Consider the following 14,275-nt stretch of genomic DNA (forward strand, 5'->3'; position numbering starts at 1 on the left):
TCCTAACTCTCTCCTTTCTCTTTCTTCATCCTCCCTTCATCTTCCACACGCGGCATCTCCCGACGCCAGGCATGCCGCCCCCGCCGCCCCCACCTCCCCCCGGCTACGCCGGCCTTCGCCACCTCTGCCACCACCGTCCTCCACTTCCCGACGCTAACCCGTCGGGCCAGATGCTCCCGCCGCCTCCGCCGCCCACCACTGGGGTTCCTCAACCGCGCGGCTCCGGCAGCACCCTCGCCGCTTCCGCTCCCCCGCCATCTCTCCCACCTCCACCGCCGGCCGGCAAGCCTCGCGGAGCCCCCTCTAGTACCGCAAGCCATAGGTAACCTCCAACCCTGAATCCTCCAAATTTCCGAAACCCATTCTTTTTCTAGTAGAGATTTTGGTGATTGATGGATAAGCAAGATTTCAATCGATTGACGAGGAGTAAATCTCTAATCTAAAAGTAGTTTTCGTATATACACTAACCTAATAATCAAACGACGTCTAATTCATCTTCCACGTGTGCCATGACATACGAGTACACGCCACAAGAAGAAGGCTTATACATGAAGCGATTATGCGAAGCAAGGTGCGGCCGTTAGGAACTGCCACCGTCGTAGGTGGTGGCGAGGAGGGTCATGTCGTATCTCACGTAGCTGGTGTAGCCAAAGGAGACGGTGCCTCCGGGCGCGATGGAGCCGCCGTCGATGAGGAGGCAGTTGCCGTGGCCGACTTCGACGATCACGTCGGTGTCGACGGGCCGGACGGTGCGGAAGTTGTACCCGCACATGAGGTGGATGCCGGACACCGCGTCACCGCCGCGGTTGGCCACCTCCACGGCGAACCTCTTGGCCCCGTTGGACTGGCGGTGCCCCTCGTCCTGGGTGACCACGACGTCCCGCATGGCGTCTCACTGGTGGCGCCGGGCGGCGAAGGCCGGCCGCACGAGCAGGATCGAGGCCACCACCAGGACCGTGGCCATGGCCATGGTTGCTGTCGCCGTAACCATGTCGAGCTGCTTGCGGAAAGACTACGACGACGATGCCGGGTGGTGGATGCGTGTCTGGTGTGACTGTGTCCCGTCTTGAATACAGTGGCGGGCGCAGGATCTGGAGTATGGGTATTCAAAATTGGAGATGGCAAGAAATTTTTTTTGACAGAATAAATTATAGTTTTATAATACAGAATTAAGTGGTAGCATCATTGATTAATAAAATTGATCACAAATTGAAATTGTCTAGCTACTAATGATCAACATATCAAACTGGCAACATGTGAAATAAAAAGAGGCTAAAACAGCAAAATGGTAACAAAGATTACAACTTACAAGCTATAGGACAACTTTCTGTTCTACAATGCTTTGAAAATGAGCGATGATGTCCTTGGAATAACACTAGTTGCATTTGGCTTTCATTGCAAGATTGATTAACATTCTCCGGTTCAGGTTGTCTCTTCTTTGCAGCAGCCCTCGCCATGAAAATCCTCAAATCAGTAGCGGCACTACCCTTCCTCTTCCTGGTTCAAACCTAAAAGTTACACAATTTCAAGTTATCGGATATTTACAATTTCACATTGAACTAAATTCATGAGCATCCACATTTTGCAAGTTGATGTGCTATCCCAATTTGACAAACAATTGAAAATTCTCACCTCAATTTCACAAACAATCAGGAATAGCAGCTCACAAAATCCTCAAATCAGTAGATAGTAGGGGCCTTGGGGGCTTGGGGCCGGCTGTCGCCGCGTGCCCGCATCGGCCGACTGGACTTGCATAGGGTGGAGCCGGCGAGTCGTGGCGCCGAAGCTTGGCGCGCCCAGCCGCCCACGGCGGCCAGTAGCGCGTTGCGCGTCCGCCGCCGCCGGCCCGTCGGCCGCCGCGGCGCCGCCGCTCCGGCTCCGCGCCACGCAGGCCGCCCGCCACCGCTTACCGCCGCCTAGTAGCGCGCAGGTCGCCTGCCGCCGCCGACCCGTCGGCCGCCGACCCGTCGGCCGCCGACCCGTCGGCCGCCGACCCGTCAGCCGCCGCGGCGTCACCGCTCCGGCTCCACGCGACCGCGCCGCGCAGGCGCCAACCACACAGTCGCACAGGCCGTCCGCCGCCGCTTACCGCCGGGCGCCCTCCCAGTCCCAGCCCGCCAGCCGTCGAGCGTCGCCACCGCCGATCCGCCGCTGCTGCCGCCGGACGCCGCCTAGGGTTCGAGCACGCTGGCCGTGGTGCGTGATTCTGGCGTGTGCGTGCTCACGCGTGGGGGTGGGGGGAAATTGAGTGGCCGGATGGGCCGGATGGGCCAGTTGGGCCAGTCGAGGGAGAACGAGGTTGGCTTCCGGTGGGCCTTTTTGAGTGAAATGTCTATGCTAGCTTCTGTATTTTTGTTTTTTTCATACATATATCTAAAATACACTATGTATATGAATTTTTTTTTCAAAAATAATGGGTATTCAATTGTATACCATTGAATCTAAGTGGGCCCACCACTGCTTGAATATATGGACGCAGGTGGTGGAGGGCGGTGGCGGAGATGGTTTGGAAGCAGGCCCGTACATCATGCATGGCAAGTGGGCCGACCGCACCGGGCCTCCAAAATTTTGGGGCCCCCATGTGTACGTGAGTACGTGACCTACTGACCTGTCAATCTCTCTCTGGTGGCCTCTATTCCTGCCTGCATGCGAGTATGCGACCAGGCCTGCATGGCTCCATGCAACTTTTTGTGTTTTTAGCCTGGGCCCTAGAGATTGGAGAATCTGTTGCCGTGTTGCCGGACCAGGACCGTCCGATCCGAATCATCCGATACTGATTAGCAGCCTAGTAGGCCTGGCCTGCCGCTGCCGCCTGCCGATTATTCTAATTTCTAAATCTAATCGCTAGAGCGCCGCCGGCCGCTGCAATCTCGCCGAGTCACCGAGCTGCATGCGAAATTGCGCTGCCGCAATCAAGCCTGCATGCAGCGACTCCACCTGCCTCTGACCATCTGACGGCAGGTCTTCTCCACAACGGCACAACAGAACTACAAAAGGCAAAAGCTACCGCCAGGTAATGTAATGCTAGGTGACCGGCTCTATGATTTGTGTGCAATTGGGTCAATGATTTGTTAAATGTTAATTTAGCTTTGTTGCTTTGTAATTCATGAAACAGGGAGTCCTATTTATTTATCATTATATCATATCTTCTAGAAATAGAAAATATGAGGCAGGTAATGAAAAGCGCAAGAAGAAACAAAGGCTTGAACAATTTGCTCGGACTCAAAAGGGTGCTCTTGATAGATTTGTTGTTAAGAACTGTCAAACTAGTGCACAAGATGAAACTCCTGAGGCACATAGTGATGGAAATCACGGTGATAACACAGACAACGTTGAAGCTCACACTTTAGGAACTGAATCAGTGCAAGTTAATCCCAACAATGCGGATGGTGTTGATGCTACCCTCGATGGATCAGCTAGTATTGAAAGTGACAATGATTTGAGGGTTCCTTTTCAGCCTAACATATTTGATCCAAGATATTGGGATGGACTAGATCAAAAATAGGTTGATATTTTGGTCCAAAAGGGTCCTAAAAGGGACTTGTCTATTCAGAAAGGTCCTTAAGATAGGTTATCAAGGAGGTTTTCTGCAGCATTATATACTAGAATTTTATCAAATGGGGAAACTTGTGATAGAGAATGGCTGGTATATTCCAAAGAGCTTGATAGAGTATTCTGTTTTTGTTGCAAGTTATTAAGAAAGGGGCATTTAAGGAGTCAGCTAGCAAATGAAGGTCTATGAAGGTATGAGTGATTGGTCACATGTTGGCACTCGACTTAAAGATCATGAAACTAGTGCAGATCATATTACAAATATGGCTTCTTGGTATGACATGCGTCTCAGATTTGATAACAACCAAACTATTGATAAAGTTGCTCATAGAGAAATTGAGAAGGAAAAGGAACATTGGAGGAAGGTTTTGTTCAGAATTATTTTGATTGCAAAATTCCTTGCAAAGCATAACTTAGCATTTCGTGGTACCAATAGCTAGCTGTATCAGGACAGCAATGGCAATTTTCTAGGCATGGTTGAAATGATGGCTGAATTTGATCCGGTTATGCAGGAGCATGTTCAACGCATAACAAATGATGATATCCATACACATTACCTCGGTCATGGCATCCAGAATGAGGTAATAGATTTGCTTGCTGCTTCTATCAGGTCTGAAATAATTAGAAAAATAAAGGAATCAAAATATTTCTCAGTTATCCTTGATTGTACCCCTGATATAAGCCACCAAGAACAAATGTCTTTGATCATAAGATATGTTGACACATCTTCAGATTCTATTTGCATTGAGGAATCATTCTTAGGTTTTCTGGATATTAATGATACTACAGGCCAAGGGTTATTTGATGTTTTACAAGATGAATTGAAGAATCTTGACCTTGATATAGACAATGTGAGAGGACAAGGATACGACAATGGATCAAATATGAAAGGGAAAAATATAGGGGTACAAAAGAAAGTTTTGGAGATCAATCCTCGAGCCTTTTATTCTGCTTGTGGCTGTCATAGTCTTAATTTAGCACTATGTGATATGGCAAAGAGTTGCGGTAAAGCAAAAAAAAAATTTGGAATCATACAACATATCTATACAATATTTGGTAAGTCCACTAAGAGATGGCAAATTTTAAAGATAACATATCAGGATTCACTCTCAAGCCATTGTCAACAACTCGTTGGGAGAGTCGTGTTGACAGTGTTAAGGCTATAAGGTTCCAAATGCAGGATATACGAGAAGCTTTACGGGAAGTGTCAGATACTGATAATGATGCAATAATATGTAGTGAAGCTAAATCCTTGGCGACCAATGAGCTTGGTGACTTTGAATTTATAGTGGCAATAGTTATCTGGTATGAAGTATTATCTGCTATTAATTTGGCCAGTAAACAATTACAAGCAAAGGATATGCTTATTGATATTGCTATTGAGAAAGTGCAGGGGTTGATTTCATTCTTCACTAAGTATAGAGAAACTGGTTTTCCAAATGCATTAGAATCTGCAAAAGAAATTGCACATGAGATGGATGTTGAACCAACATTCCGTACCAAGCGTAAAATCAAAAGGAAACGGCAATTTGATGAGGCACCTGAAGATGAATCTATTGCTTCACAATCTACAGAGGAGTTAATTAGAATCAATTATTTTCTATCCATTGTTGATCAAGCTATTGCTTCACTTACAAAGAGATTCGAACAATACCAGGGATACGAAAAAACTTTTGGTTTTTTGTTTACTTCAAAGAAATTATGCTCCTTAGATGACAAGAGTCTGTTGTCTTCTTGTGCTCATCTTGAGGCTGCACTTAAGAGTGGTGACCATTCTGATATTGATGGCAAGGAATTACATGTGGAGTTAAAGTTCCTCCAAGATTTCATTCCAAAGGAAGACATGGGCCCTCTTGATATTCTGAAGTTTGTGAAACGGATGGACTGTTTTCCTAATGCCCTTGTTGCATACAGAATTTTGTTAACTATTCCTGTAACAGTTGCATCCGCAGAACGAAGCTTTTCCAAATTGAAGTTGCTAAAGACCTACATGCGCAGTACTATGAAACAAGAAAGGCTAAATGGATTGGCGATAATTGCGCTTGAAAATGATCTTCTAGAGAAGATTAAGTACGAAGATATAATTGAAGATTTCATTTCGAAGAATACTAGACGAATGATGTTTTTTAATGGAAGCTAAGAAGTTATTAGTAAGTAAGATTCGTCATTTAATCGTTTTGTATGAATACTTATGGTATTATGGTATTACACGAGGAAGTCTACGTGCACTTTAGCTTTTTGCATTTTATAAATATAGGCCTCACTTTATGTTTTGCACCAGGGCCAAAAAAAAAAAACATAGGTACGGGCCTGTTTGGAAGTTGTGGTCGGCGGTATGGAATCTGTGCTCGGGTATGGCAACCCGGCATCGCCCTCGTATGCGACCTGCTCGCGCCATACCATAGCAAGAAGAAGACGACCTCGCTGGTTTCCCATGTCCTTTCGACACGCGTGTCCTGCTCTTGCTTTTCCTTATTGAGATGTGCGTGCTCTGTTTCTATCCCATGGATGCCTATAACCCGCTGCACTCTCGTTTCAATCCCTCGATCCACCGCCAAGCAGCATGCCGCCGGCGCTGACGGACGAGATCGTCGAAGAGGTCGTCGTCCTCCGTGCCTCCGCCTCCGCCGGGCGACCCGACGAGGCCAGCGAGTCTCGTCTAAGCGGCCCTCGTCAGCAAGCGCGGGCTCCGTATCATCTCCGACTCAGGCTTCCGCCGCAGATTCCGCAAGTTTTACGGAAAACCCCCTGCTTGCTGTTCGCCTACAACCGCGGAATGCTATCAGCTTCGGGCTTCGGCCTTGGTGTTGGAAGGGGTTGAGGTGGAAATTTAGTTCATTTTTCACTTCAACCCATACGGATTGGGAGGAAAATGATCTTTCCAGTGGTAGTACTTTGCAGGCGGATATTGCATCGTGTAAGTATAATTTTGGGTCAAAGGATGGAGGCATCAAATGGCGCGAATGCCCTCAAGCCCGGACCGTTTAGTAAAGTTCAAATTTGTACATACATCAACTTATTAATACAGCGATATGCTTCAAACATCATGTACGTATATGTACTGGCACAAATGATCAGATCTAATACTAGGTCTGATTAACAGATAAACTGATTCCAAATTTGGATGATTTCCTTTTCTATTTCCTTTTGTTAACACAATTTGAAATGTATCAAAATACCCATAGGACTCAAATTGCATATTTATTTGTATTTGATGCAACAATTCCAATGGAAATTTAATTATAAATTCATTATTTTTTTTATTTCAGAATCGATTTATAAAGTTTGAAAACAAATCTGGTAAATTTGTTTTAATGTACTTCTTATTTTAAATTTAACCCTGCTATAATATTGTTCTTTTTTTTGTCAAAGACGTGAACCATCTTGTGTGGCAGTGAAGTCGTGGTCGTGATATACGAATTGGTGCTTACCTATTTAACCAGATGTGAGTGTGCTCAGTGTTTCATGTGTCGTAGTGAGTTCCAATTCCAAAATTACTTATATTTCAATTTTTTTTTAAAAACATTGCCCAAATTTATCTATATGTAGCATGTTGTGCGCCTGTGCATCCAGACTGATTCCATTGCTTCTTCCTCCGCAGCAAATGCATTTTTAAGGACAAATTGGCTATTAAGATGAAAATTGGAAATCATTTTTATGGTAAGCCATGTGAAATACATTAGACACTGCGTTCACAGTTTAGCATTATATTGCAATATACATGTATAATAGGATGGATAAAAGAAACTTCACATTGCGATATCTCCAGTTTTATGTGCACAAGATGAGTGACTAGAAAAACACGAACCGCGCAACCTCTGATGTATGGATACAAACAAGTTATAGGGCTTGGTACTTATAATTCTTTCTATATGAATGATGCCAGTAGACACTTTACAAAGGCATGAGAACATGGAGCCGAACATAATCTACCTACACACATCTTGCCTACATACAGGGCATGAACAGTGGTCCATGAACCATCTGTCCACGCAAGGCTGGTGGAAAGTGTGAGAACACTTCGGCAACTTCCTCACTGTCTCTCCGGCAACTACATCCTGGGGGAAGAGCAAACTGTTAGTATGTACTGTACAAGACAAAGTCCAACCGTAGCATGCCATTTCAAGAGAAAAAAAAAGACAGCTAAATTTGTCACATACAAAATAAATGTGGATACTTCATATTAAAAAAAATTCGACCCAAGGAGAAAGACACCCCGAAGGCATTGCTTGGAAGGTCGAGAAAAATGAATACTATACATCTGTCCATGTACTGCACTCTAAAGGAATGGATTGCGCCCCCAGCACTCTTATAATCTAAACAGAGCACCATCAAACTGTATGTTACACTTTAGAGTTAAGATAACTAGTCGAAAAAGCTGGCAACTCTTCGGAAGTAAGCCAAGCAACCATTAGGTGGACAAAGGTGATTCAACATCTGAGTTAACTATAATCAACCTACAAGGCAGAGTGATGGGCACTCCTACAGCTACAGTCCTGCTTCAACTCCCATCATCTTACTTTCAGTGATCTAATGTGTCAAATTACATGTTCCCCATGATTAATCAACTGCCAACCTCCAAAAGAAAATGACATATGCACGTCATGTTAATTTATCAAGACAAGACAAAGGCAGCTTCTAAACTATGAAATCCCCCAGACCCCCACGACATTAAGATTTTAATGCAGGTTAGTTTTCCACTAAACAAATATGTAATGTGATATTAGTACCTGGAGGCAAATAGCGCAAGACAGGTCTTCAGCAACCGATTCTTGCTTCTGATCAGTAACGACATGATGTGGTAACTTCTTTAGGGTATCTTGTGAGAGCCCATCAGATAAAACCTCTTCAAGAACATCGTACAGATCATCATTGTCTGCAATACCAACCTGTTGGAAATATCTATTGTTCATCTATAGAAATGGATGTGACCCTCTACTGTAAGCATTTGTGCGCTTTCTGTTAGTGAGGATGCCACCAGAGGTAATACAACAACTCACCTGCCAACGATATGCCATATATGCTGATGGCTCATACTGGTCTTGCACAGATCGAGCATGAAGGAGCTGCTCTATGAAATCACCCTGGAAGCGCAACAAAGAATTCTCTTAAAAGCACGCCGGCCATGAATCAACGACAATAATGGCATCGCAAAATGTAATTTTCCATTATCTGAGCTGAAAGGAACTAACAATAGCATACAAGAATTTCCTGAAACCAATGATATTTCTCGAGTTAACGCAAGACAATTATGGAGCACTCTGGTAATTGATTTGCGCAACAATCATGGGGGCTGAATTGCTGAAGAGAGAAGCTTACGGACCATGGAGGACGTGCTCTGCGGGCTCGATCGGTCCGCGCTCCAGTACGCGCGCGAAGCCTCCAGAACCTCGATGGAGAGCACCGCCCCCGCGAACGCCCCCAGCCCGGCTCCCCGGAGGACGCCGCTGTCGGAAGCCCTCCCCGCCAATGCGCCGGTGAACGCCCCCGTCAAGCCTCCAGCTTCAGACAACAAGCACCACAAATCCGCGTCAAAATTTCAAAAACACCAGAGCACGCAAACCAACAAACACAAGCAACACGCAGGCGCGCGCGCGCGTACCGACGGCGAAGAGGCCGGTGAGGGCCCCCGAGAGGACGCCTGAGACCAGCCGGGGGAGGCACGACCCCGTCGCCGTGCTGCGGCGCTCCTCCTCCGCCGACGCAGCCGCTGCTGGCAGCGGCGGCACCTCCATGGCGCGGCGTCGTCACGGCACGGGGGGGCCGCCCGGCCCTCCGTCTCCCCGCCGCACGCAGCAAGCCAGCCGGTCGAGCGTCACGGTGGCGCGCCGCGCGCGCCTGCCTACCGGGGTCGGTTGGGGGTCGCGCCGCGCGCCTGGTGGACTGGTGGTTGGTAGACGCGTGGAGGGGGGGCTCGCCGGGAAGAGATGGGGAGGGAGCGAGGCGAGGTGAGGGGGGAGGCGTGACCGTGACCGTGTCCGTGTGACGCACTCTCCAGCGTCCAGCCTCCAGGTTGCTGCGTGTGTTCCATCTCGGGTCTGTGTGCTTCGAGAAAATTGCGCGGAATTGCAAGTAACATCTGCCGTGCAAGGGCTGCGATGCGCGAGATCTTTGAATCTACACGCAACTGGAAATTACAAGCAGATAAGCATTTCCTTTTCTTATAAAAAGGAATGTACTAGCAAAACATGGCCTCAGCCTGTCAAAATATGGCTCGTTTAGGAACTTAAAAATTGATTAGCTTATTGCGAAATCCCCCCACGTCGATCATTGCTCAACTGATGGTGGTGCTAGTGCCACCACCATTCCAACAACCGGCGTCGCATCAATGGAGCACCTTCTCGCGTTCTGAATTTTAATGGCCCAGCTGGAGCCAAATTTAGGCACCGAACGTGTTGCGGCAGCTTATCTATCAGATGATTATTTCAGGGAAAGATGTCGGATAGGATAGCTCACGTTGAATATTCGGATGCTAATTAGGAAGATTAAATATGAACTAATTACAAACTAATTGTACAGATAGAGTCTAATTCGCGAAACGAATCTATTAAAGGTAATTGATCCATCATTAGCAAATGGTTACTGTAGCACCACGTTGTCAAATCATGGACTAATTAGACTTAATAGATTCATCTCACGAATTAGACTCCATTTGTGCAATTAATTTTATAATTAGACTATATTTAATACTCCTAACTAGTATCAAATATCCATAAATATACTTCTAATTACTATCAAACATCCAATGTGACAGGTGCTAAGGTGTATTCAAACACCTCCTAACAACCGCTAGAGCATGTCAATAGCAGAATTGTGACACGAAGGGAGCCAAGCATTGATTTCTTGGGTCCACCTTCATCCCTCAAGGGCTATGGGGCAACGTCATGTCATGACGCGGCCATATACAGTGCAGCTGAATGCAACAGCGCCGGTAGGATGTGGAGACAGTAGGATGTGGAGAGTACAGGGGTGTTTGTTCCAGAGACTAAAAGTTCGTTTAGATACTAATTAGGAGTATTAAATATAAATTAATTACAAAATCAATTGCATAAATAAAAGCTAATTCGCGAGATGAATTTATAAGCCTAATTAGTTCATGATTTGACCATATGATGCCCATGATTTGACCATGATTTGACCATATGATACTACAGTAAATATGTACTGATCATGGATTAATTAGACTCAATAGATTCGTCTCGCGAATTAACCATAGCTTATGCAATTAGTTAATTAGTATTCGAACATCCGATGTGACCCGAACTAAAAATTAATCCATAGATCCAAACACCCCTAAGATGATAGGGGGGCCAGAAGAGAAGAGTCACGCCTGATGCGAAGACAAGTCCCAATCACTGAAAGAAACACCACAGGAAGAGGTACAAAGTATAACGTTCAGCCTCAACAGGCGTGCACACCAGGTTCGTCACACATACAGACGATACTTATTTGGTAAAGATTCGAACATACAAACCACAGGCACATAGCACACTTCAGGGGCGAGAAGTACCAACTCAAAGCAGCCGATAATGGTCCAGTGTCCAGAAGGCAAGCACATCCATCTTTATTTATGCAGTAACCAGATACAGTGGCCGTCGCGGTAAGACCGAGGCCACGCCCAGCAGAAGGTACCCACAATGGGTGCTTAATCGTCGTAGTCATGGCGACGGTGGTGGTGGTGCTTCTGATAATGCTGCTTCTTCTCATCATCAGAGTCATCATCCTACCGAGTGGCAACAAGAAACAGTTAGCGGTGGAGAGGAAGTTCTATTCTTAGAGCTTTTATGGAGTCATCACTTTGTGCCAGCACTGTAAACAGAATATTCCATTCCTTCAACGGGCTACCTTTTGCATAAACATGTGCTAATCATGGACTAATTAGGTTTAATGGATTCATCTCGCGAATTAGCCCTCATTTATGCAATTATTTTTATCATTAGCCTATATTTAATACTCCTAATTAGCATCCAAACATCTGATGTGACATGGGCTAAACTTTAGTCCAAGGATCCAAACACCCCCTTTATGCGCTATACCAGTAGCAAGAGTTGAAGCTTGCCAGCAATGCATGGGGGGGGGGGGGGGGGCACCTCATTTCTGACCAATTTTGTACTGTACATTTTAAATCGTTCAAATTTTTTGACCTAATTTGTAGACTTCTGCGTGCAGAGGTAAATGTGTTATGAAATATATACTGCTACCTCCAGACATGAATATATGACGTTCAGACATCATCTTTTAGCCTGCCGCTAGTTCATTTCCCTGGTCGGAAATGTCATCTATTCCTGACCGGAGGGAGTATATAACTACTGAAGCACAGGGCTGTGTTCCTACAACTGGGTCACTCAACATAAATGAATCACCATTAGTGATTGTTTGTTTAACTAGACTACTTTACCCTAAAGGTGGGGAAACACTACCCCAGGGAAAGCTTGTGGGTCAGGGACAGTCACCCCACCGCGTGAGCCATGAGCTTCCAAACGGACAGGGTTATTTGGCCTGTGGCCAAATTCCACACAGACTTCCTGCCTGAGGAAAGAGCCGGGAAACCCCAAGAATTTCGAGCTTCCAAACTAGCACTTAGCGTGAAATGAATGTCATATGCCCACAGTTTGTATTGGACTTCATAGTAATACTACAGAACTCAAACACTAAGTTAGTTATGCACCCTGAATACCACATATTTTCATGACACTATAAGCACTAACAAGCAGTTCATAATGGATCGGCTTCATAAAGAATGTTCCTCACAACATGTTTTTGACACTGGATAAAACTTCCCAACTTCTTAAAACGCCTTGAACCTATATTTGTATCAGCAGCATCTATCTACAAGCTATTTTTTGCACCAAAATGCCATATATCTTGAATTTGTCTATTCCTTCCCACCAACAGATTTTCTAAAAAAGCTGTTATCAGCTAAACAGTCACCTATCTCGGAAGGTCAACAATTGCAAGGCCTAATACAATACACAATCAAGTCTCCTGCCTTTTCTTGAACTTTCATCACATTATATAACTTATAGCATGCATAAGCGCAACAAAGTAACTAAGGTAGATGAGTAAATATCAACACACCCCAATTCGAAGGGGAAGGGACTTACATGCTTCTTGCGGCCATAGCTCCCCTGGTACTCGTCGCCGCCGCCATAGCTCGGCCTCTCATACCCACCGCTCTGATGCTCCTCCCCAAACGGCTTCGGCTTCGGCTTCTCATACCCGTACCCAGAACCACCATAGCCCTCCTCCTCAGTCTTCCTGCCATAGCCATACCCCGAGGAACCATAGCTCTCCTCCTGAGTCTTCCTGCCATACCCACCACTGCCATACTCCTCCCCACCCTGCGGTCTGCTGCCGTACCCCGATCCGTAGCCCTCCTCAGCCTGAGGCTTCCTCCCGTACCCTGACCCGTATTCCGATCCATAGCTCTGCTCCACCTGCGGCTTCCTGCCGTACCCAGACCCATACTCCGATCCGTAGCTCTCCTCTACCTGCGGCTTCCTCCCGTAGCCGGAGCCGTAGCTCTCAGCCTGCGGATTGGAGCCATATCCAGATCCATACGCTGCTGACCCATAGCCCGCCTCCGGCCGGGCCTGGCCGCCGTAGCCAGAGCCGTACCCCCCGGACCCGTAGCTCTCCTCCGCCTGAGGCTTCCTTCCGTACCCGGATCCGTAGCTCTCCTCCTCCTGGTTCTTCCTACCGTACCCGGATTCGTAGCCAGATCCATAGCCGCCGCCGCCCTCCTCCGCGGCGGGCTCGGGCCTGGATCCGTAGCTGCCGCCGGAGGATCCGTAGGACGGCTGCTGCTCCTGCTGGGGGCGGAAACCGTAGTTGGGCTTCGCCTTGGTGTGGTGCCCGTAGGGGGACGGCTCGGACGCGGAGTAGTGGGGTGCGTCGTAGGAGGTGGAAGGCTCGGAGCACGGGTAGCAAGTCTCCTCGGACGGCGGCAGCGGGCGGCCGAAGGTGACGAAGAGGTCGTAGCCGCCGCCGTACGGCGTGGGGTCGAACTCGTCGAAGTCGTCCCCCTCGTCGGCGGCGCCGCCCCGGGAGCTCTCGTAGTACGCGGACGCCATGGCGGATCGGCCGGCTGCAGGCTGCTTGATCGGATGGCAGGTGGCGAGCGAGGGTTTGGCTTGGGGGCTTTGGGTCTCGAAGTGGGGATGGAAGCGTGTGTGCGTGGCTTGCTTGTGTATCGCGTTGAGGGAAGCGCGTTGGGACTTGGGAGCCGGGGGAGGGGGGGTGGATGGGATCTGGGGAAACGTGGGGGCACGTGGGTGCTGGTGGCCGGAGGGCCGGTGCGGGGTGCGTGCCTGCGTGGAATCGGGAAGACGGACGCTGGGATGCACGGCGTCGGCGACGGGCGCGGCGCGGGGGGGATGGCAAAAATGGGTGGGTTGCCTCGCGATCTGGCGGCCTCTGGGTCGTCTGACCGGCGCGACTCGTGACGTGAGCTTGTCCCTGGCCGACTGGCCGTGCCGCTGCTGCGTCGGCCGAGAGACTCGGAGGAGCAGAGCAGCGCCGAGCCACTTCAGATTCAGGACTCCAAATCTTGACGACCAAACGAACTTGCTGTACAAGTACAATGATCAACAAGCTGATAAAATTTGATCCCATCAATCGCATCACATCCAGTTACCGGGCCATTAGAGTTCATCACAGTTTTTCCGGCAACTGACTGGTGTACAATAACTGGAAAAAGAAATCTCAGCGCTTAGCTATCTCA

The 14,275-nt window shown here is 47.7% G+C and overlaps 3 protein-coding genes across 3 annotated transcripts; all 3 read right to left on the bottom strand.

The window, feature by feature from the left end:
- Window positions 1–580: 580 nt before the first annotated feature.
- LOC117853400 (TPD1 protein homolog 1A-like) lies at window positions 581–886 on the bottom strand. Its single transcript, XM_034735774.1, has one exon. The coding sequence runs from the start codon at window positions 884–886 to the stop codon at window positions 581–583; it is 306 nt and encodes a 101-aa protein (XP_034591665.1).
- Window positions 887–7,286: 6,400 nt separating this feature from the next.
- On the bottom strand, window positions 7,287–9,594 carry LOC117851497 (NEP1-interacting protein-like 2). The gene is made up of 5 exons (XM_034733321.2): window positions 9,155–9,594; window positions 8,876–9,054; window positions 8,553–8,636; window positions 8,283–8,441; window positions 7,287–7,610 (listed from the first exon to the last, which is right to left on the bottom strand). The coding sequence occupies exons 1-5, from the start codon at window positions 9,285–9,287 to the stop codon at window positions 7,482–7,484; spliced, it is 684 nt and encodes a 227-aa protein (XP_034589212.1). The 5' UTR covers window positions 9,288–9,594; the 3' UTR covers window positions 7,287–7,481.
- Window positions 9,595–10,883: 1,289 nt separating this feature from the next.
- On the bottom strand, window positions 10,884–13,765 carry LOC117852752 (uncharacterized). The gene is made up of 2 exons (XM_034734993.2): window positions 12,657–13,765; window positions 10,884–11,275 (listed from the first exon to the last, which is right to left on the bottom strand). The coding sequence occupies exons 1-2, from the start codon at window positions 13,623–13,625 to the stop codon at window positions 11,198–11,200; spliced, it is 1,047 nt and encodes a 348-aa protein (XP_034590884.1). The 5' UTR covers window positions 13,626–13,765; the 3' UTR covers window positions 10,884–11,197.
- Window positions 13,766–14,275: the final 510 nt, after the last annotated feature.

Source organism: Setaria viridis, chromosome 4 (genome assembly GCF_005286985.2).
Source record: "Setaria viridis chromosome 4, Setaria_viridis_v4.0, whole genome shotgun sequence".
Taxonomy (NCBI): Eukaryota; Viridiplantae; Streptophyta; class Magnoliopsida; order Poales; family Poaceae; genus Setaria; species Setaria viridis.

Excerpts from the sequence above, each read along its gene's own strand:
- LOC117851497 (XM_034733321.2), bottom strand. The coding sequence starts at position 9,287 with ATGGAGGTGCCGCCGCTGCCAGCAGCGGCTGCGTCGGCGGAGGAGGAG. Across the intron at positions 8,442-8,552 it reads ATATGGCATATCGTTGGCAG|GTTGGTATTGCAGACAATGA; the intron begins GTGAGTTGTTGT and ends TATTTCCAACAG. Across the intron at positions 7,611-8,282 it reads CTTGCGCTATTTGCCTCCAG|GATGTAGTTGCCGGAGAGAC; the intron begins GTACTAATATCA and ends CTCTTCCCCCAG.
- LOC117853400 (XM_034735774.1), bottom strand. The coding sequence starts at position 886 with ATGCGGGACGTCGTGGTCACCCAGGACGAGGGGCACCGCCAGTCCAAC.
- LOC117852752 (XM_034734993.2), bottom strand. The coding sequence starts at position 13,625 with ATGGCGTCCGCGTACTACGAGAGCTCCCGGGGCGGCGCCGCCGACGAG. Across the intron at positions 11,276-12,656 it reads GCTATGGCCGCAAGAAGCAT|GATGATGACTCTGATGATGA; the intron begins GTAAGTCCCTTC and ends GCCACTCGGTAG.